Below are 20,379 nucleotides of genomic sequence, written 5' to 3' on the forward strand. Positions count from 1 at the left end.
AAAAAATTCATACTCACTCTAGCACTTTTAAGGATGACATCGCAGGAAGAACTTTCGCAAGATTTTCTGCTCCAAAATCACAAATGTTATTATTGTATAAGCTGCAGAAAACCAAACCGGTATAGTCACAATTGAATAATGGATAATGTAAACAGATTATGTATTAGATCAAGGAATTTCAGAGATGGTTGGTACATCTTAACTTCCAATTTATCCTTATCTATTTGCAGTTAACTTTTAAAACACAGTTTCATATTTTTGGTATCAAGCAAGGCAAACGGTCACATCCTTTCTTCGGCTAGCACAGCTACACCAAAAATAGGTCTGGATTCTGAATGAATAATGAGAACATCTCTGTCTACATTAGATCAAATTAAAAATCTGCAAGAAAATGAAGCTCATATTTGGGGCACAGCATTTAAAAGATTTCCAAGTGAGCAAATTATTCCAGAATTGCACACCACGGTTTCTTGCATTCCCTACCGAGAGACTTCATTTCAGGCCTATGCCAGACATTTTAATGAGGTGGGATGGACCATTGGTCCCATATCAGCACACACACACCACCTCGCTGCTGGCTTACGGTTTAGCACTGCGCTTAGCAAGCTCCACATAAGCTTGCAGTAGATCATGGCCCTGGGTGCACATTTGTACAGGGTATTATTCATAAGTGGGTATTATGGATTGGATTTAAAAATCAGTACAGTCCTCATTATATTCCTGAGAGATCCTTCTGTACATCTACACTGGGTCATACATTTTTCTCCTCTTTTCTCTAAAGGCTTTATACAGAACAAAGTCAAAAGCTTGGCTGCTGCTCAGTGTACATATTTGTTCCATGTTCCGTAATTTCTGACAGAGATAGCAAGGTATGGAGTATAAAACTGAACAGGATACAACTACTTACCTTAGTGTCTTTAATGAAGACAAGGAAGGAAGAGCTGTGGCTAGTTTCTCTGCACCCACATCTGTTATCTTATTCTGTGATAAGCTACAGTAAGTGAGATCACTTTGTTAGTTGAGCACATTTATTCTAATTTATTACAATGTAGGAAAAGTTAATTTTTGACATCTTTTTTATATAGTTTGGACAGTCTATTTAGACCAAATGCAGGTAAAAATACCAATTATGACCCTTGAAGGGAAATGAGGAATTGCTTTAGGATTAACCTATTTTTCTAATGAATGTATAGATTAAGTATGTCCATAGACTCATTGGTCTTGTATGCCCATGGGTTAGTTGTGTCCATAATTGTTAACACATAGCCCCTTAAGGCTCTAGGTTTAATCTATTTCTTTGCCATTTTTCCTAGAACTGTTAACCTTGCACTTACTTCAGTATTTCCAGTGATGTCAGGGTTGGAAAGACTTCAGACAGACTCTTTGCTCCTTCATCTCCTATGCCATTTTCACTCAGAGCATCGAGGCTGGGTGACAACAAAGAGAGAATTAGCTTCCCTTTTAATATAAATTTTTGCGGTTTATTCACCTCAGAGACCACTCTATCTTGAGACCCTCCTTCTCTGCAGTAGCCTCAATCACCAAGAAGCATCACACAAATTACAGCTTCTCTAATAAGCAGCTTTCTGCTTCCCAAATTTAAGCCTAAGAAATTTTTTTTAACTAGTTGAATGGCTTGACCCATTTTCTTTGATATGCAAATGGTAGCACTTAATGCCTTGCTTCCACCATACACTGACGATTATTTAAATGGTTATGAAATAGCCGTGTTCCAGCTATGCTGAAATGAGATTTCCTGTGCACACAGAAATACAGAACTGACAAAATCCAGCAGATGCTGTAAATCCCTGCCTAAACAGCTCCTTCTCCAGATAGGGAGTATTAGAAATTCCTCGTTCAGGTATCCAGATATTTCAGAGTTTCAGATAGGCACAATTTTAGATTTTGGACCCCCTTCTAATCTGACAGACAAGGCTGGGATACATCGGACTCATTTCAATTTTAGAGCTTTATTGTTTTCCCAAAATATCACGAAAAGGCCAGATACAACACAAACAAATGGCCAATGGGCTGAGCCAGGAAGGCCAAAGGCTCTCTCAAAACCCAGTAATCTTCCCACAGAGATGACAGCAGAATATTGACTATTGTTGCTACAATTGTTTCTAGCATAAAGAAGCTTAACATTCAGAGACAGCTGGTTTGTCATGGATACAAGACAATAAATAGTAACTGGAGTTCTTAAAACTATTTCTAATACTGCTCCTGGAAAAGGAAGGGACAAAGACCGCGCAAAAATATGTTGGCAGAACAAAACCAGATACTAGCTGAATATAGCTTTTAAATATCTTTTATATTAATTAAATCCACAAAGCTCTACCTCTTAGAAGTTCTACCAGAAGTTCAGGATGCCTGCTGACACTGTAAAGTGCACAGCACGGGCACAAATACGGAAGTTAACCCCCACATTTAACACTGCTTCTGGTTCAGGAGGGAGCCTGTCCTCTCCTGGTGCAGACATGACCATGAGTCCCTCAGAAACCTCACCACCAGGGAGCCTGGGGCTCGGGCACGTTATGGAGCTTGAATGAAGAAATAAGTAATCTGCAGACAGTGTTGATCTCTGTGGCAGGGAGAGGGAGCACGCCATGCGGCTCTGTACTAAACCTTTCCCACTTTTAACCACTGAAGAACACATGGGGAAGCGACTGAAGAAGTATCAAACAAACCACTACCAAGTGTCTTAAGGCAGATGACGAGCACTAGCTTTTAGTCTGCAGTTATATTCTCTGAATGTTTTTGTTGTTCAGTTTGTTCATTAAACCAAATAGTCTTGTTGACAAATAAAATGTTTCTTGGGTACATGACTTCCCCCATCATCAAGGGTTGCTGAGGAACAACATTAGCCAAGTTAACCTTTAGCATTACTCACTCTAAATGCTGAAGTGATGGAAAGGCTGCAAGAATTTCCACAAGTTTTAGGAATCCCTGAAGGCCGCATACCGGACCCAGCCTGAAAGAATATAAATACAGTTTTTTCACATGCTCGGAAACAGCAGAAGTTATGAATTTTTAAGTTCTTCCCCTACAGCCCCAAATGCAAGCTAGTTTACGCTCCTCGGAAGCAGCCATTCCCTACAATCTGCAGCAAGGATTTTTGCTTTGAAGCCTCCAGAGGCTTGAACCCACAAGGCTAAGGGCAGACAGGGCAGAGCTGCTTGCACAGCCGCAGTGGTACCTGCATTTGCCACTTTTTTGTTACTCTCTGCAAGACTCACATCACTTGTTTTAGATTCCTGTATTTATGTTATTTTTCTATTTTTTCAGGTTTTTAATTTTAAATATTATAAAATTGGTATAGAGATGAAAAAAAATATTCCCCCCCCCCAAACTATTGACAATTCAGGCTAACTTAAGATAAACATTTTACTGCAGCTTAAAGCATAAATTGCACTTTAATATTCCAGCTCCAAGTGTTTGTCCCTCAGATGCTAACCTCTTAGTATAGGGTTTCTTTGGTATCACAACAAATTCAGACAAGTTAAAAGGACCAGAATTTTAACCAAAAATTTTAAATAAAGGGAAAGTAGGAGAGGAAATGAGAAGAGAAAGGAGCATAAAATCACAAGTGAGGCCAAGCATAGCAGTTCTAGACTGGGTCAGATGTGAAGAGGAGGAAAGAGATGAAGACTTGATGAGAATTCTCCATTGCACTGGTGCAATTTCTGCCCAAATTAATTCACATACAATGGCAGGATATTTTAAGCAGTAGAATAGCCTTGGAGGTTGCTTACAGTTTGTGGGAAGAAGAAATGTTACTACACCTAATTTTTAAAGTCAGTGTTTCCAAGTCAATCTTCCTTCTAGCAGGAAAATGGTGCTAAATATTTTATTTGGGAGGCATTCTCTGACCTTATTCTCATGGCCTAAGCTCTGGTAGGGCAGAAAGTGACATGAGAAGACTCGGTTAGAAAAGCTGAGCATTTCTGGGGAAAAAATAGTTCCCAGGTAGTTGGATCTACATCAAGATACTTTATACCCTCGGGCACAAGATCTACATCTGGCGATAAGGAGTTAACTTGTAATAAAATAAAATAAAACAAAATAAACCAAACCAAAATAAAATAACATATGATAGAACCATGTTGATCTGTACCACTGCAGGGGCCAGAAATGAATTTTTTTTAGTTTTGTCCATAACTTAATAAATTTAGTTGAGAAAAGGAAAATAGAAATAAATGGTGTTTACCTTAATGTGTTACCATAAACTAATTATACATTAGTTCAATGACTGTAGCAAATATCCATGACTCCTCTCAGTCTTAAATGTAATCATATATCAATCAACAGAGGGGTATACCACTTACGCAAATTCTAGTTTTCTGAGGTTTTTGATGGCAGGAATTTCATAGCTGCTGCAACCAGATGCATCTTGCACACTAAATAAACCACAGTAGAACCAGAGTATGAGAAATATTTTAGCAATGAAAACAGTGTTTTAAAAATAATTTCTTAGTAAACTTTTACAAGAAATAAACCACTGCTGGATTAGCTGAAGAACCAGGAAACTTCAGAATAACTTCTGCTTCAACCTTTCTTTGTTTGATTAATTTCAATCTGATAATTGCCTTTCATACTGCAGTTCTTTGCTCTTTTTCCAATAAAACTTAAAAATACATTCTTCTAAATCAATTATCTTCTGTCAAAAATGAAACTTATTTTGATCAAAATACTCTGCCCATGTTAAAATGGAAGTCACCATTTTTATGTTAAACACACAACTGAAGTACCTTAATGGTTTTAATTGCAACCAGTCTCCTAACCACACTATAAGCAGGGATGAAACACAGGATTTGTAGATCACATAACACAAGCTTTTACTTCCTGAGCTAAAGGACTGACACAGGTAATTTGTGACCCGTGCAAAATAAACCTTCATTTATGGCCCAGGTGCTGCAGGGGGGCAGAAAAAATCAGTTAGCCCAAGGTATGTAACTGAAAGCAACTGGAAGATAGCATATTCGGAGAATAAAAGGAAATCTGAAAAATAAAAAAAGACAGCTTGCTTTTTTATTGGCAGTTTTGACTAATATTCTGCATGATGCTGTCATTGCTCTTCCCTGCCATGACAACCACCACACATCAGGGTCGGAAAACACTCTGAGATGATACAAGAGTTTGCAGTGCCTTAGTTACTTCTCCTTTGGACAAGCTGAGGACTCCATTCTCCATCACTGTCAGTGAATGGAGTTCACCCTCTTAAATTGAGAGTATATTAGGAGAACTTTTGATTATAAATGAGCCTACCAATTGATCATCTTCTCCTGCATCTCTACAAGGTCTGAAAGGTCACTGATGTCCTTCATTGTCTTTGCCTTAAAGGGATCAAGAACAAATTTCTCTGTTGATGCTCTCAGCAGCTCGTAGTCTTTTGTTTGTTCTAAAGATTTCCAGAGCCTGACTGTATCACTGAGGGAGGCCCTGTGAAGTGACAAAACATGTGAAATCAACAGATATGACTGCTGTTGTTGCATGAAAGTGTCATCTACATACAGTCTAATGAATGACACTACTATCTACAAAGAATGACCAACCTGAACGATGCCACATTCTTTAGGCCAACCAAGTCTTTTAGCCCTTGCATGTCAATGCTGCTGTTCCACAAATCCAAGGAAAACTCTTTTCTTGACCTTTTTAAAATATAGTGCAGTACATGGACATCAGGTGGTGTAAGAACTACGCCCAGAAAAGACAGGTCTGTCTTGAGCCTTAAGGCCACATGCTGCAAAAGATAATTGCTTTGTGTTTCATAAATACAATGTAAAAGATCGAGTAACCTCTCCGGACAGAGCTCATTTATCTGCAGCCTTCTAATATATTTCAAGAGTGTTTTCTGCTTCTTGGTTGATTGTTTTACATCCTCATTTGAAAGGGAGCAGAAGTAGGGGTCGTCCTGCAGGAACAACAATCCAGCCAAAAATCGAGGCACTAAATCTAACCAGTTATAAGGTTTTTTCTTCTTGGATGGAAAAGACAGGTACTTTATTAGACTTTTATCCTTGATCTCTTCTGCTAACATAAGGTGAAGCGCACCCAAGAAATTCTGAATGACAAAATCAGAGAACGTGCTCCCAAATTCCTCTTCTTCACTATCTGAATGTCTGGGGAATGCAAATGGCAGGAAAAATCCATGTTTCAGAGCAAACTCTTTAACTTCCTTAGAAGGAAGAAGGTTACTTTTCACGGCATTTTGGTGCTTTTCTCCAAGATACCAGGCTATACGGGCTAACGTAGCAAGACTCTCTTGATTTCGCATGGCTGTAACATCTGTTTTCATAGATATTATCTTTTGCTGAACAAATTTCAGGAAGACTGTAGTAAGAGTTGAAGGAAGGCTTTTGTCTCCCATTTCAAGTACTGTCTCACAGAGAAAACAAACAAATCTACACATAAGAGGGCTGTAACAATGACTGAACAAGTACTCACACTCTTTGATTAATTTCAGTGCATTATCACAGTAGGGTAATCCTTCAAAGTATTTGGTTATGTATAATTCTCTCTGCTGAGGGGAAAATCCTACTATTTCAATAGTCTTATCCACTTTGGACACATACTGGTACACCTTGTCTTTTGGTCTTGCTGTAAGTAATAAAGTACAACCATTGAGTATCTTCTTTTGGATGAGTCCTGAAAGCAGCTCCTTTATACTGCACAAGTCTTTTTCAGGCTGACTGGCTGAGCAACGAGGAAAATTCTCATGATCATGCAACCCTTCAAAACCATCAAAAAGCAGGAGGACTTTAGTAGGATTTTGCAATATATACTCAAAGATCTCTTTGCTTCCCTCTTGAGGTTTTACAAAAAATTCAAGAAGCAGATCCTTCAGGCTGTATCGTTTCTCAGGCAAGCTTATTTGTTTGCAGTCAAACCAAAACGCAAACTCAAATTGAGAAAACTCTCCATTGGACCAGTCCTGGCAGATCTTCTGAACAAGAATGCTTTTGCCCATTCCTGCTTTTCCCAGCACAACAATCACTTTAGTCTCTGAGTCTTTACCTCCTGGGATTTGAAATATTTGGCTTCTTTTAAGGGCTGCCTTTTCCTTCCCTTGCAGACCGCAAGTTACCAGCTCCTTTTCCATTGCTTTTATGCTATTCTTCCCAGTCTTGGTTTCAGTTTGGCTTTGAACAAATGTTCCATCAATAAACAGGTGATCAAGAGTTACTTCACGCTCCATGGCCACAGATTTGCACACATCTTGGAAATAATCCATAAGTGATATACAGAAAGCTTCCACTGACTCTACAGAAATAAAAAGCACACACAAGCTGAAGAAAACAGCCCACAAACTACAACATTGTTTCAGGGTGGTTTAAGTACATAATTGTTATATGGTCAAAACACATCAGTTCCCATAAAGCATGTAGGTCTGGATTTATCCCATGCAACTACAGGTACTTAAACAAGCAGCGCAGGCACAATAGACACTTTTAGACCTATAAACTGAATAATTTTGGAGGTATCTATGATATGATAAAACCAGCTAAGTACACTGACCTCCTAAGTAGGTACTACAGCTAGATATCTAAAGGTAGACAAGTCTAACATCTTAAAAACCAGAATTGTGCTCAGACATTCAGAACCACTTCACAAATTGTTGAATGACAATTCCTACAGCAAGCAGCTTTTCTGTATGGAAAGAAACACCGAAAGATTAGGCAAAAAAATACTGGAAGTTTTAAGTTCAAGAGATCTAAACTCACTTGGTCTTTTGAAAGTTTCTTCAGAAGAAATTATGGGAACGTGGACTTCTTTGAACATTTCTAAACCTGGAGAAACAAATAATATACTTGAAGATACCTAGATAGTAATCCATTCTGCTTTACTAATTTTAAGAATAAGACTAATGCAAATTTTCAAATTCATTGCGACATAAATTATGTGTCGTCCAGAGAAAGAGATATTTTGTTTATTTACAAGGGAAAGGAAAAAAATCCTGACACAAGTACAATTCAGCTGACACGAACTGTTGCAGGCAGTGTGACACCAAACCAGATGATAGCTGTTCCAACCGCTGTACGAAGCGGAAGACCTATCATAACAAGGTGACATCCACTGTTCTTTGCAAATGTCTTTGCAAAAGTGTTTTACATAAATTCATGTTCACATATAGGACTTCTTTATGTCATCAAAAGCAATAGCTTCTTTTTGTTATTCTACACTTTGTGACCAAACTTGAGGATGAAAGCGACCATTGGTAACAGAATTTACCCATTACTCTTCCTGATGATGTACTGTCACTGCCCAATTTTCTTTCTTTTTGCCTGTTTGTTTTCCAACTACTGCAGGCCTTAGCATTTGGTCAGATAAGCAGTGTCTGCCATACACAAAGAAACTGGGAATTTTTCAGAGAAAGCATATTTTCTAGAGCCTGTTAATGACAGACTATCAGTTTTGACAAAACTTTGGTGGGAAAAGCTTTGCAGACACAGAACATAATTTAAATTGACAGAGACTGTAACAAAACTAACCTCATGAACAGTCTCATGGTAACCACACTCAGCAGAGACGTGGGAAAAAAAAAAACCAAAACAGGTTAATCTCCCTAGATTTGTACAAATCTATTTATTACCAAAATATTTCGTTCATCTTGATGTAGAATGCGGTTTTAAAAAAATACAAATCTTAAGTTTCAGAGATCTGTAAATAAATTCCTACCCAGCATGTCAGCAACCAGTGGAACAGTTAGAGTTTAGAGTTGCTTCTGGCAGACTTCTAATAAGCAAGTCCTTTTTCCAGTGAAAGAATACATTTGATACAGAGATAGTTCTCCCCCTTGTAGAAGAAAAATCAAGATATTAAATAAAGAGGGGGCATGCCTGTTTCCACGCAAGTGGCTGTTTTTTGTTTACTATTTATTTTATTAAATGAATACAACAGAATGGAAAATCAAGGAAAGCTGTAATGAGACGTTTAGATGGCAAGCAGCATTGGTCAAATCAATCAAGTGTTAATAATTTTTTAAAAAGGAAAAGAGACTGCCTTGGTAGCGTATGTGCTAATTTTTCTGCTGCATTTGGAATTCTGAGGTTTGTGACATGCTCATAGATTTTATGCTGCTGTAAATCAGTCGGAATTATCAGTATTATGTATTCACAGAAACGTATATATAATTTACAAATACTTCCCTAAACCTAGGGGCATTTGCCTATTAAGCCCCACTTTAAAATTTTGCTATTTTGGGTGGTGTTAGCCACCAGAGGGCAACAAAACACTTGTACTAAGCTGCAAGCAGCTGTAATCACCAGGATGCTCTGAGGGCTGGAAGAAGCGTCTTAGGAAAGTTTGCTGCTACAGGTAGGACTGTCATACCCTGACCAAGGCTCTGATTTCTTTATAAGTCTTGCTGTATTTTAGGCTTCTGTGTCGTTTCGTTAAATCAGTCATCATCACGTTGGTTTTGGGCTTCCATGCGAGCCGACTGCAGTCCGACCTCCAGCACTGAGCATTTAAGATGCTCAAGCCATGCCAGTACCAGCACAACTTCCACTTCTGATGGTGCTCAAGCACACTTTTTTATTGTTTTAACTAGACAAGACGACTTCATGTAGAAACTGTACTTCATAGCAAACACAGTGGATTGGCTGCTAATATATAGCTGAACCTGTAGCTCTACAACCCCTTATTTGCTCTGTATTTTGGACTAGACTAAGCAGCCAGTGATCGATACAAAGGAGGAAACACCGTTAATTTTTACTTTCCTCAATAAGGTCAATATGAGTAAAGTATGGCGGAGAGAATTGGCTTTGGGTGGAAGCAATATACTCCTTCTCCCAATCCAAAGTTCTGCATATTCAAAACATCATTTTCTACTTACCACATAAACTAACTGGAAAACTTGGGGATGTCAATGTTTGGGTGGAAGAAGTCAGCACTGGAAAGAAACAAATGATAGTTTTCAGCCTATCATAGCTATCAGTAACTAAAATGAGGGAGCTTAGTTCTTTATTGACAGCATTGATTTTCCAGTACTTTCTGCCTGTTTATGTGGACAAAAGGTTATTGCTCTTACTTGGATATATTATAACATCAGATGTGCCATTTCCAAGAACGAAGTTAAGTATCTGCTGAGGAGGATCTGCAAAGCCTGTATTCTCTTGGCTCCCTTTCACGCCGGCAGGTAGACACTCCAGCGCTGAAGATCCTGAAATGAGTGCAGAATAATTACTCTTCTGTTTTTAAAGGCTCCTGGTTTCTAAAGATTTCTGAAAAAGAAAAAGCTTTCTAAAAGTTACTTATCCTTTCTGGCAGCTTCTGGGCAAATATTCACAGTGGAGAGTTTATGAACCAGAATTCATAGGTCCACAGAATACATTAAACAAAACCCCTTAAAAGGTATGATGAATGTGAAACACAAGGGATTACCCAGCTTTTAGTGACCACTGGTTTTCAATAGTCTAATGAGAAAGTCTATTAACATAAGGGAAAGTGCTTGAGGCAAAGTCTGTAAATGTCTGGACCAGAGATCCAAAAGAGAGAAAATGTGTAAGTATTATATATCTGAATTAATTTTACCATCCTTTGCACTACATCTTTCCCACATAATTGAACACCGTGCAGCTTGTACAAACAGATAGCAAGCAGCCTCCCTCTGAACCCACACGGGGAAATTTTTTTTGTTGATGCAGTGCTTGCAATTTAATCAGCCATAGCTGAGTTTCTGTAGGTGCGACAGAATTTCTTCTGCTACTTTGTGCTGTTTCAGCTAGCATCAGATACTTCAAGACTTCTAACTTACCCACTGCTTTTTGGTTCTTTTCCAGCATAGATTTAACAGCAAAAGGTGTTGAATTGTGTCTTTGTCATTAGTACTTGCCAGAGTACCATAAGAACCCTCTGCTACACAACATGATAAATGTGAGGTGGCTACACAGCCCATCACTTGGATTAGTGCTCAGTTTCTGTGAACAAAATCCCAGCCTAGATTTTGCTCTACTATTGCAAATATAATTATTCCACAGTCCTTTACAAACCTCTGGATGAAAAAGAAATTGGAACTAAACCAAAGTTTATTACGAAAATTTTGTGATTTCCTATTCTTAAAACAAGTAAGTAATTATTTAGATTAGCATAGAGTAAATAACTCTGTTCTCTCATTTATTAATCTGCACTTCACCAATGAAATGAAAGACTCATTCTATTTCATTAGGGGCAATGCGCTTTTAATTTCCCTTGAACATTTTTCATTCTTTTAGTGAGTGCCACACTTAAGTGCTTGATTGAAACAGCTGCCATACTTGTTTTCCCTGACATTGTTCATGGTCAAAGATCAGATTTATAAGAGAGTTTTCCCCTTGTATAAATCACCCTGCGTACAGGTGCACACCTATAGCTGTACTTGTACATACCAGGAATTATGAAACTTCTTTCCAACGCATTGGTAGCAGGAACAGAAAAGGACCCGTGATGGTTAGTTTGCGAGGTGGATCTAGGTGGATGACTGTTGAGAGGCATAGCTAAGAAATTGCCATTCCCTGCAGACACTGCAGGGACTTCCACTTGAAAAAAACGCAAAACAAAAGGAGAAAGTTATTTCATTGCTAGAAGGTAAGGGGACCAAAAAAGAGGTCTCAATAGGTATCATAAACCACTTGATTCTGATCAGTTGTGTTTTGATTTTTCCAGAAGCAAGAACAATTCAAAATAGCTTTCTGAAATTTACTCATGTCTCAAAATTTAAAATATATTTATGAAATTCTGTAGTAGATCATTTTTTCTCAATAGTTCTCTCCTTTCATTTTCTTCATCTTTCCTGGCCTGTCTTCTTTCTAGAAACCTTCAGATGTGTTTAGATGTAAATGATCCTAAACATAGATGACTGACAGATGAGACATAACAAGGTCTTACCTTGGCTGTACTAAGTTTCCCAAACATGGTCTGTTACCTTAATATTGCAAAAGATTAGAGAGGCCCAAGTACAATAAACTGGGGACCTTTACTCTCTACTTAGACACTACAGTGCTTGTAACAGGCTGTGTTAAGAGGGTTTCCCAGTCAGAAACACCTGAGTTTTAAAAGATGCAACTTGCATTCAGCACTTGTTTTTTTCAAGATGAGAACAAACAGGGAGGGTGACTCACGTGCATTGCATTATTTCAAATTAAGTAAGATTCACTTGCTTATTTTGAACTAGTCTGCTAGTTTCCTTGGTTTTGCCACACCCTTATTGTCAGAGTTGGTTTTGCTTTTCTTTCTCCCTCCTGTCTAGCAGCAACAATTAAGTCTCTATTTCATCAATTTCTGTGGTCCAATGTTTTATCAGGAGCTACAAATCTGAGTGAGTTTTGCGCCACTATAGCGCACACTGTCATCTGGAATGCAAGCTCTTTAGGATGGGATGTGTTTGCACTGTTTATCAGGAACTGATGTATTATTTTGCTATAGGAATCCTTCATTTTTACTGTGGTATAAAACCAGACTTTTAAAAGTGGTTTTTGGCTTGTGTGTAAATCAGCATATGAATTTCCCGTGTAATTTCCTATCCAAGGATTCTTGCATTGCTACAGTCAGGTAAGATTGGGTACTATTATAGCTAGCCACAAGTGGTTGGGAAAATCTGAAGTTTAATTTCGTTCAATTCCTTTGAAAGAGCCTCAACCTTGGCTTACCACTCTGAACATTAGTACACGTTATACTCTTTACTGTAGATAGTCTTACACTTCTGGAGAGCTGATGCATTTGCCTTTGCAGGATCATACTGTGACACTCATTTTATGACAGGGTAAATAATTCCTGAATTTGTCATGTAGCTCATCTTTCTGTCAATTAGATTTTTGTACCCAGTATGTATACTGCTGTATACTACCAGTATACATACACCATATACCATGTATACATACTACCAGTATGTATACTGCTGTATGTATATTCCTTCCCTCAGCATCTTCATTGGGTCAGGCAAGGTAGAGAGAGTGATAATATTCTGAGCACTTTCCGGAAAAGGATAGCTGTAGCTTTATAAAGCACCCGTTAGCTCTGCAATCATACTGTAGATTGGAATGCAAGCTCCGCAGGGTGAGGCATTTTTACTGGTTTGGTCTTGTTTTTTTAAAATCAGGAACTGATGTACCATTTCCTTATTGAAAACTCTCATTGTTAGTGTGGCACAAACACAGGCTTTAAAGAGTGCCAAATCTATAAAGGAATTTAAGCAGATCGAAGATAATCCACTTTAATGGGTACTGCCAGGAACTTTACATGTGTCTGAATAACTACAACCTGCAGGTACCAGTTCAGTAGGAACTCTGATTACATTTCCAGATCCATCAAATGTATTTTTTTACTGTAATTCTGCTTAATCCCCCCCAGAAGTCCACATGAACATTGGAAAACCAGTTTGGGTCACAGTCCCAGTGCGTATGTGTGCTCTCTATGACTTTCATCCAGTCTATGCCAGTTCCTTAGCAATTGCTGGCCTGAATTTTGCTGAAGTGCAGTCCCGTGATCCAAGCACTCTCTGGATGGGTCTCTAGGTTACACACTGGTTTTGGCTGCCCATCCTGACATGTTCAGTTTGGTACAGTCAGAGTTACCCTTAGGAGGCTTCGGAAGTGTGCTAGCATACAGTAATGCATACGTCACTTCAAAACACAGTATAGAATCATAGAATCATAGAATTGTTGAGGTTGGAAGGGACCTTTAAGATCATCGAGTCCAACCTTTAGCCTACCCTGACAAGAGCCACTTCTAAACCATGTCCCTCAGTGCCCCATCTACCCTTTTTTAAACACCTCCAGAGATGGTGAATCCACCACCTCCCTGGGCAGCCTATTCCAATGTTTAATAACCCTTTCAGTGAAAAAATGTCTCCTAATATCTAATCTAAACCTCCCCTGACGTAACTTGAACCCATTTCCCCTCGTCCTATCACTTGTCACCAGGGAGAAGAGGTCAGCCCCCATCTCTCTACAAGCTCCTTTCAGGTAGTTGTAGAGGGTGATAAGGTCTCCCCTCAGCCTCCTCTTCTCCAGGCTAAACAACCCCAGCTCCCTCAGTCGTTCTTCATAAGGTTTGTATAATATATTCAGTATAATATATTCATCCAAAGGTGATTGCGTTCACATGGATTTTGGAAAAGTATTTTGCTGGTTTAGCTATGCCTGAGACACCTGGTTGGGCTACAGCTGAGAAAGAACTTTAACACCAGTTTATACCTAGGGAACAAGCTACAGCCTGCCTGCTGGCCACAGGTACTGCCTTGTAGATGGTCTAACTGCCTGCAACACCTAGAAATTTCCCTTTCTCCCATTCTTACTTTGGTTTAAAGGACTGTATAGCATGGGCTGGGCCAAGAAGCCATCTCTTCACAGTTATTATTTTCACTAGGATATTTCATCAGATTTTTGGAAGGTGTCACACTTAGACGAAAAGAGGATCAGACCCAGGAAATGCCAAACTATGGCCTGAGTCACATTACATGATGTAAACAAAAGGTGTACATGATAAAAATTACAAAATTTTGCACCAACCCAATTCTCCGCTGTTCTGCTTTCTTCTCTCAGATGGATTTAGAAAAGTTTAACTGTGCCTTGCTGATGCTACGGAAGTAATTTTTCTATCACCCAGCAGGAAGATATGCTTTTGAAGCATAAGGATCCAACTGTTTTGAGGCTACCATGCAGTTGGTCCTAAGATGCACCATTTAACAGCTACTGATAAGAGGACACAGATTTCTTGCATCATGAATTAGCCAGAGGTGTATAATAAGAATGTGATTCTACGGTGATTTCTACTCTGCTGAAGTAGAAACATTAAAATGCATGATGAAGCTGCATCATCAAATCTATGAGAGCAAACTTTCCCTAGAAGATAGGGTTACAATACCTAACCAAGGATGAGACCTTGGAACATGAGACAATATATGTTCAATAATCTTCTCCTATTCAGCCAGTAACTTACCAATTTTCTTGTATTTGGGTTCTGAAGCTTCAGAGCAACCCTCTGCAGAGCCTAAGAAGGCTGAAAGAAAGGCGACAGTAAGTGATAAAAATTGAACCAGTTTGGTAATCTTAAGTTTCCACCATGGAAACTTTTTTTAACTTTTCAAAGTAGAAGGGGGTGTTAGCAGTTCCAATTCAGCTATTTCAGAACTGCACAGGTCCAGTGTATAAAACATGAATGTGAAAAGACTCATATTATTTTACTCAGACTGTGAAGTTTCAATTAGACTGCAGATTTTTGTGCCAGTAGTCAAAGATTACTGTTGTTCTTGCTATTGAAGAGGGGATCATTCAGCTAATACTTGCTAAGCTATAGATACACTGAAAACAAAGCTACCACTGTCACATAGATGATAAAAAAAAGGGAAGAAATATAACATGCTTATTGTCATGTTACAGGACAACAAATTCTGTGAATTGTAAAGAACATGCCTGAGGGAGTTGTTTTCACTTCCAGCCCACACAGGACAAGTAAAGTCAGAGGAAGCACATCTGGTTGCATCAGTGAAGAACTACATGAGACATGCATTGAGGCTGTGTTAAAACCAAAGCACTGCAACGCAAATTTAGAATTCAAACACTACAGCAAACACTACAGCCTTTCAAACTCTTGCTATTTTTCACTTACTTCGTTTGTGACATTTCTGCACCTTTATGTCGGTAAATTTCTCAGTGTTTTCAGTAGCCATTTCATCCAAAAGGCTCCCTGCTAAAACCAAGAAATATTGCCAAATGTCAACCTTTGTTCTCCCAGAAAAATTACAGAAAGATGTAAAAGCAAGAGAAACACACCAACAAGGCAGGAAAGATGAAATATGCTCCAAATAAAAGATGAAAACCAAATCATGTGATAAAACACATATCCAATTCCAGATGATTTAGAAAGCCCACAGAGCTCTGAATGCAGATTCTGTCAGTCTATGTTAGTTTTTGAACTGCAAAATGTTAATCTACTGTCACAAATTCAGCGGCTAATAAAACATAAATACTTCTCAATGCTCTAATGATGCGCAAAGGATAAAATATCGCAGCTGTATCACAGTGTGATCTCAGTACTAGTAAAGTTACTTACTCTTTTTATATACGAAACTGATTAGTTCCTTTAAGAGACAGGACAAAGGGTTCTAAACAGATTTTATATTTTGTGTTGTAAGAACTGTGAAGTTATCCATACCATTCCTCTACTGGCAAATACCTAAGTACTAATATTGTATCCCGTTTCCTCTAAAACCAATATAAATTTTGCCATTAGGTGTAAAACCCCCCAAAATTCTAAACACACCATGGAGCAGTAAAAAATATTTAAAAAAAATAATCATATGAGCTTCTTGTAGCGAGAATTGTCCTAGGTAAGGACTGACCTTTGGTCCTTATTCCAAATTACTTTGCCTAAACATAAAACAGGATATATAGATATTCTGTGAATCTTTCTGATTCTACGGATTTCCCAACAGCCACATATTTATATATATATTCTAAAATAGTAAACAGCTCCATTTATGCCATAACCAAAACAATAATTTTGTACCAAAAGTCAAGCAATTATCTCTGGTCAAGCACTGAATGAAGGAATCATTTACTATGTGTATATTATACCATTGCTGCACTGATCAGGGAGAGAAATAAAATTTGACACACTTCCTCCAGCAGCTCTGTGCATCCTGGACAGAAATAAGTGTGCATGAACTTCATTTATATGCATGCTAAGTCCTGTGGGTGGGTCAGGTTTAGTGAACTTATGTATATCATCCGTGTTGCGCTCAGAATAAGTCTGATGCTAATCAAGGGCATATACTGCACTAGGCAGTTAAGCTGTGCATATACTATGGCCACGGTGACATGATCAGCAACTTGGTAAGAGATAAAATTGGCATTTTTGAGAAAGGCCTGCAAAAATACAGAAAATCCTCAAGGTTTGCCAAGAAAATCCTGGGACACAGTTCCCAGGAGGAAAGAAGAGGATACCAGATGTATAGAAACCTTACTAGTATTCAAATTGTGGGGATGAAGTACAGCGCAAACGTGAGCCAAAACACCGTCATGGAGAAAATTAATCTTTGCCACATAAATCTTACCAAAAGTGTCTTCCACCTGCTTCTCCTGCTGATCTTTGAGCACATATTCTGCTAATTCAGCTAGCAAGGAGGAAAAAAAAAAAAAAAGGAATACAGCAATGACACAGTAAATTTCACAGTAAAACTCTTGTAAGCTTACCCTAATTAACAAAATTCTGAAGTATGAGTGAAATTGAAGAGTTAAATTAAGTTTTTCTTGTAAACTGTTGTTCAGGAAATAAAGAACATGAGAAAGGAGAAGTTGAGACAGGAAGTATTAAGCAGAAGAAGCCATTAATAGAGAGATTTTCCCCCAACAACCACAAGCTACTGTTCGTCTGTTTCCCCACAATGCACAGGTTTCGGTACTCTGGCTAGATCTACCATGCATTAGGGACAGGCCACTTGAATGTACACACTGCTTTAGACTGAAAACAGAATTTATGAGGAATAGCTATATCAACTGATTGGAAAAAAATGATTTAAAAATAATAAAAAAAAATCTTTCATACCTATTCTAGCATAAGCTTCTCTGGTATTGGAACAGAGATACCATTCATCCACATTTTCAGCATTTTCCATCGTACACAGGAAATCCATATTATTGAACTGATCATAGTTGCTGGCATCAACATCAGGATCTAGAATTAAAAAGGAGTACACGTTGGCTCAATGAATACCATAACCAAGGAGTAAAAAAAAAGCAGATAGCAGGACTTGCAGAAAAGGCAGATTTGTTACTTCAGCATAAGGCTTTGGCTCTTCATTGTATGTTGGCTAAGTAGGAAGAGTACTGAACTCTCAGTAAGTTACAGTCACCCAGAAATCAACACTTTTCTTTTGCTAAACTCTATGATTTCATCTCTCCTAGTAAATAAAAAAGTTCCAGAATCTGTTCTATGACACTAAAGCCTAAACACATGGCCTGGACTCATCCATATTATTAAACCTTCTTATTCTTCAAGATATGGCGGTACCATGTACATTCCCTGTTCAGAACAACGCTGGGCCCATGCTAACCCCTGAACTGCAGCCACAAATCGCCAGTGAAGCTACTAGTTGGCCATGGCCAAAAACATGCCAGGGACCATGCTAACATCTTCACAGGAGAGATGTCCAGCTTCCAATAACTGGCACCATGTCCTGACAATATTCAATTTAACTACATCATCGCAGATGTATTTAAATTGGTGAAACATCTATGATATAACAAGAGTCAGTCCTTGATCCCTAATTCATCCTACTTTCGGTCACTGAGCAAGTGAGGCCATGGGAGTGAAGAAACACTCCTGCAGGTGTTATTAACAGTCATAAGCCAAAAGAGCAAAGCTCAACCTGGGAAATAATTAATCACAAAGACGATTCTAGATTATGGTGCCCAGTTTTCCACTATTTGTCCATGTAACTGCTGACACTGGTCATTCATGTAATAAACGAGGATGCAAGGTGGTATCCTCCAATTTGGTAACGTTTTATATTTATCTGGCACAGAGCTATAGGACTTCATATCTGGCATACATCTGTTCTTTCATTGCCACTCTCAACCCACAGTCCAGCTCATTTGTTTAAAGTAAGCTCATCTGCTTATTTTTTTATATATATCTATAGTTTATATAACTATATATAGTTTATATAGTTATATAAATACATATATACATATATATATAGTTTATATATACATAAACTGCCATGAGATGGCTACATAATTGAGAGGAGATGGTAATAACTTACAGCATGATGACTAAACTAATCAAGCATTTTTTAGTGTTTTACTAACCTGCAGAGAAGTCACCCTCTTCATTTCCAGATAACTTTGGATCAAGGAGAGTATACAGATGCAATGGATAAGTATCACTGTGCAGCAAATCAAGACAGCCACTTTCAGGCACAAATGCTGAATCCATGATTTGTCTCTTGCTGTCTGAAATCAAATTGCAGAACAGTTAGCTATGACAAAACCACGGCTTTTGTCAACCAAAACTAGAAGTCCTGCACTGTGGCTTTCTGTTGACAAGACATTGAAATCTTAAGGCTGTGGAATTGGTATTGCTTACAAGTCTTGTGCTGAGTTATAACCCTGAGTTACCTAAATTTACAGATCCAGATACAACTTGCAATGAGACTTATCTATTTTTTTACTCCAATCAGGGGAGTGGGATACTGCAGTCTGACCACCTGAACCAAAAGCGCCAAGTACTGAATAAGTCGCAACTCCTGTATCTTTATCAGGAGATAAACGATGCACGCACAAATGATCCAAGTAATTTACTCCACCATAACATTGAGATGCCAGCATGAAATGGACAACCAGCAACATTTCCAGAACCGTTTAAAATAGATGTCCACGCACCACAAAAATGAAAAGTTTCAGCTTGGCATCCAGCGCCATATTTTGCAATGAAGGATAGCTATAATACAGCTCTCAAATATTACGCCTTCAGCAGAATGCCATTAATGTCCCTGGTTGCACATGTCTGCTTTTCTGAGGTGTGTAAATGTGGAGCAGCCTGCTGTACCAGGAAGTCTACCTGAAACATGAAAAAACAGAAATACAGCTAACACTGCAGCTCTGATGAAAGTAGGCAGAGAAGACCTAGTCACACACTACCACATTTTTATAAACTAATCTTCATTCCTCTTACCCCTCTATGGGGCTGTCCCTCTGAACAGCTTGGAAACGGACCTCTCCGTGTTCTGCTGCAGAAGACACCGGAATCTACAGACAGAACTTAGAAGAGCAGGTGGACACAGCAAGGTCCCACAAGTAGGAATAATCTACACTCAGGTAGTTCCCCTTTTTCATGTTATGTGGCCTCATTACTTTACCAAGTTTCCAAAAATTTGATATTATTGCCTGGTGTGCTATAAATGGAAAGCAGATGTTGGTAAACCTGCATGAGAACTAAGAATGAGCTTATAAACATATCAGATTAAATTTTCAGTTAGTTGCAACATTTTGCTTTGACCTTCCCTTAGTTGATATAACATAAAATCTAAACAGAGTTGGGCCTTCAAGAATGCCAGGTTGCCAGACTTTGTGAATAATGCTGTTGAAGGACCTCTGAGTCAGTATAATTTTGGGGTTAGAGACAGAGAAGCAATTGGGCAGAAGCCATAAATGGAATGCAAGACAGACAAATGCATTGTTCCAAGTTCAGTGATTAGTAAATTGCCTGATGTCAAGTCCTATGGAAAGAGACTAAGTAGGCCTACTTAATCTTCATGGAAATACTAAGCTTTAATTAGGTCACAGTCATAAGAGCTTTTTTTATTTCTAAACCTTTCTTTCAGTAGCATTTTTTTGTGGATAAATATATAAGTAATGCAAAATGTTTTCAGCTCCAACGGTCAAGGAGTCAGGAAGCGAT

General features: G+C 38.4%; 1 protein-coding gene across 6 annotated transcripts in view; it reads right to left on the reverse strand.

The window, feature by feature from the left end:
- CIITA (class II major histocompatibility complex transactivator) overlaps nucleotides 1–20,379 on the reverse strand; it is a 33,355-nt gene that overhangs the window by 5,202 nt on the left and 7,774 nt on the right. For 4 of the 6 annotated variants that reach the window (XM_074598341.1, XM_074598338.1, XM_074598343.1 and 1 more), the window contains 16 exons: nucleotides 18,789–18,932; nucleotides 17,524–17,652; nucleotides 17,033–17,092; nucleotides 15,586–15,666; nucleotides 14,917–14,976; nucleotides 11,367–11,516; nucleotides 10,031–10,162; nucleotides 9,836–9,892; nucleotides 7,722–7,787; nucleotides 5,553–7,260; nucleotides 5,266–5,439; nucleotides 4,326–4,397; nucleotides 2,891–2,971; nucleotides 1,335–1,427; nucleotides 908–991; nucleotides 18–101 (listed from right to left, as the gene is read on the reverse strand). In XM_074598341.1, coding sequence (XP_074454442.1) covers nucleotides 18–101; nucleotides 908–991; nucleotides 1,335–1,427; nucleotides 2,891–2,971; nucleotides 4,326–4,397; nucleotides 5,266–5,439; nucleotides 5,553–7,260; nucleotides 7,722–7,787; nucleotides 9,836–9,892; nucleotides 10,031–10,162; nucleotides 11,367–11,516; nucleotides 14,917–14,976; nucleotides 15,586–15,666; nucleotides 17,033–17,092; nucleotides 17,524–17,652; nucleotides 18,789–18,932 — 3,175 coding nt within the window. The remainder of the gene's footprint in view (nucleotides 1–17; nucleotides 102–907; nucleotides 992–1,334; nucleotides 1,428–2,890; nucleotides 2,972–4,325; nucleotides 4,398–5,265; nucleotides 5,440–5,552; nucleotides 7,261–7,721; nucleotides 7,788–9,835; nucleotides 9,893–10,030; nucleotides 10,163–11,366; nucleotides 11,517–14,916; nucleotides 14,977–15,585; nucleotides 15,667–17,032; nucleotides 17,093–17,523; nucleotides 17,653–18,788; nucleotides 18,933–20,379) is intronic. The other 2 variants (XM_074598339.1, XM_074598342.1) reach the window with 2 other exon arrangements.

The sequence above is a fragment of the Larus michahellis genome, chromosome 8, assembly GCF_964199755.1.
Source record: "Larus michahellis chromosome 8, bLarMic1.1, whole genome shotgun sequence".
Lineage (NCBI taxonomy): Eukaryota > Metazoa > Chordata > Aves > Charadriiformes > Laridae > Larus > Larus michahellis.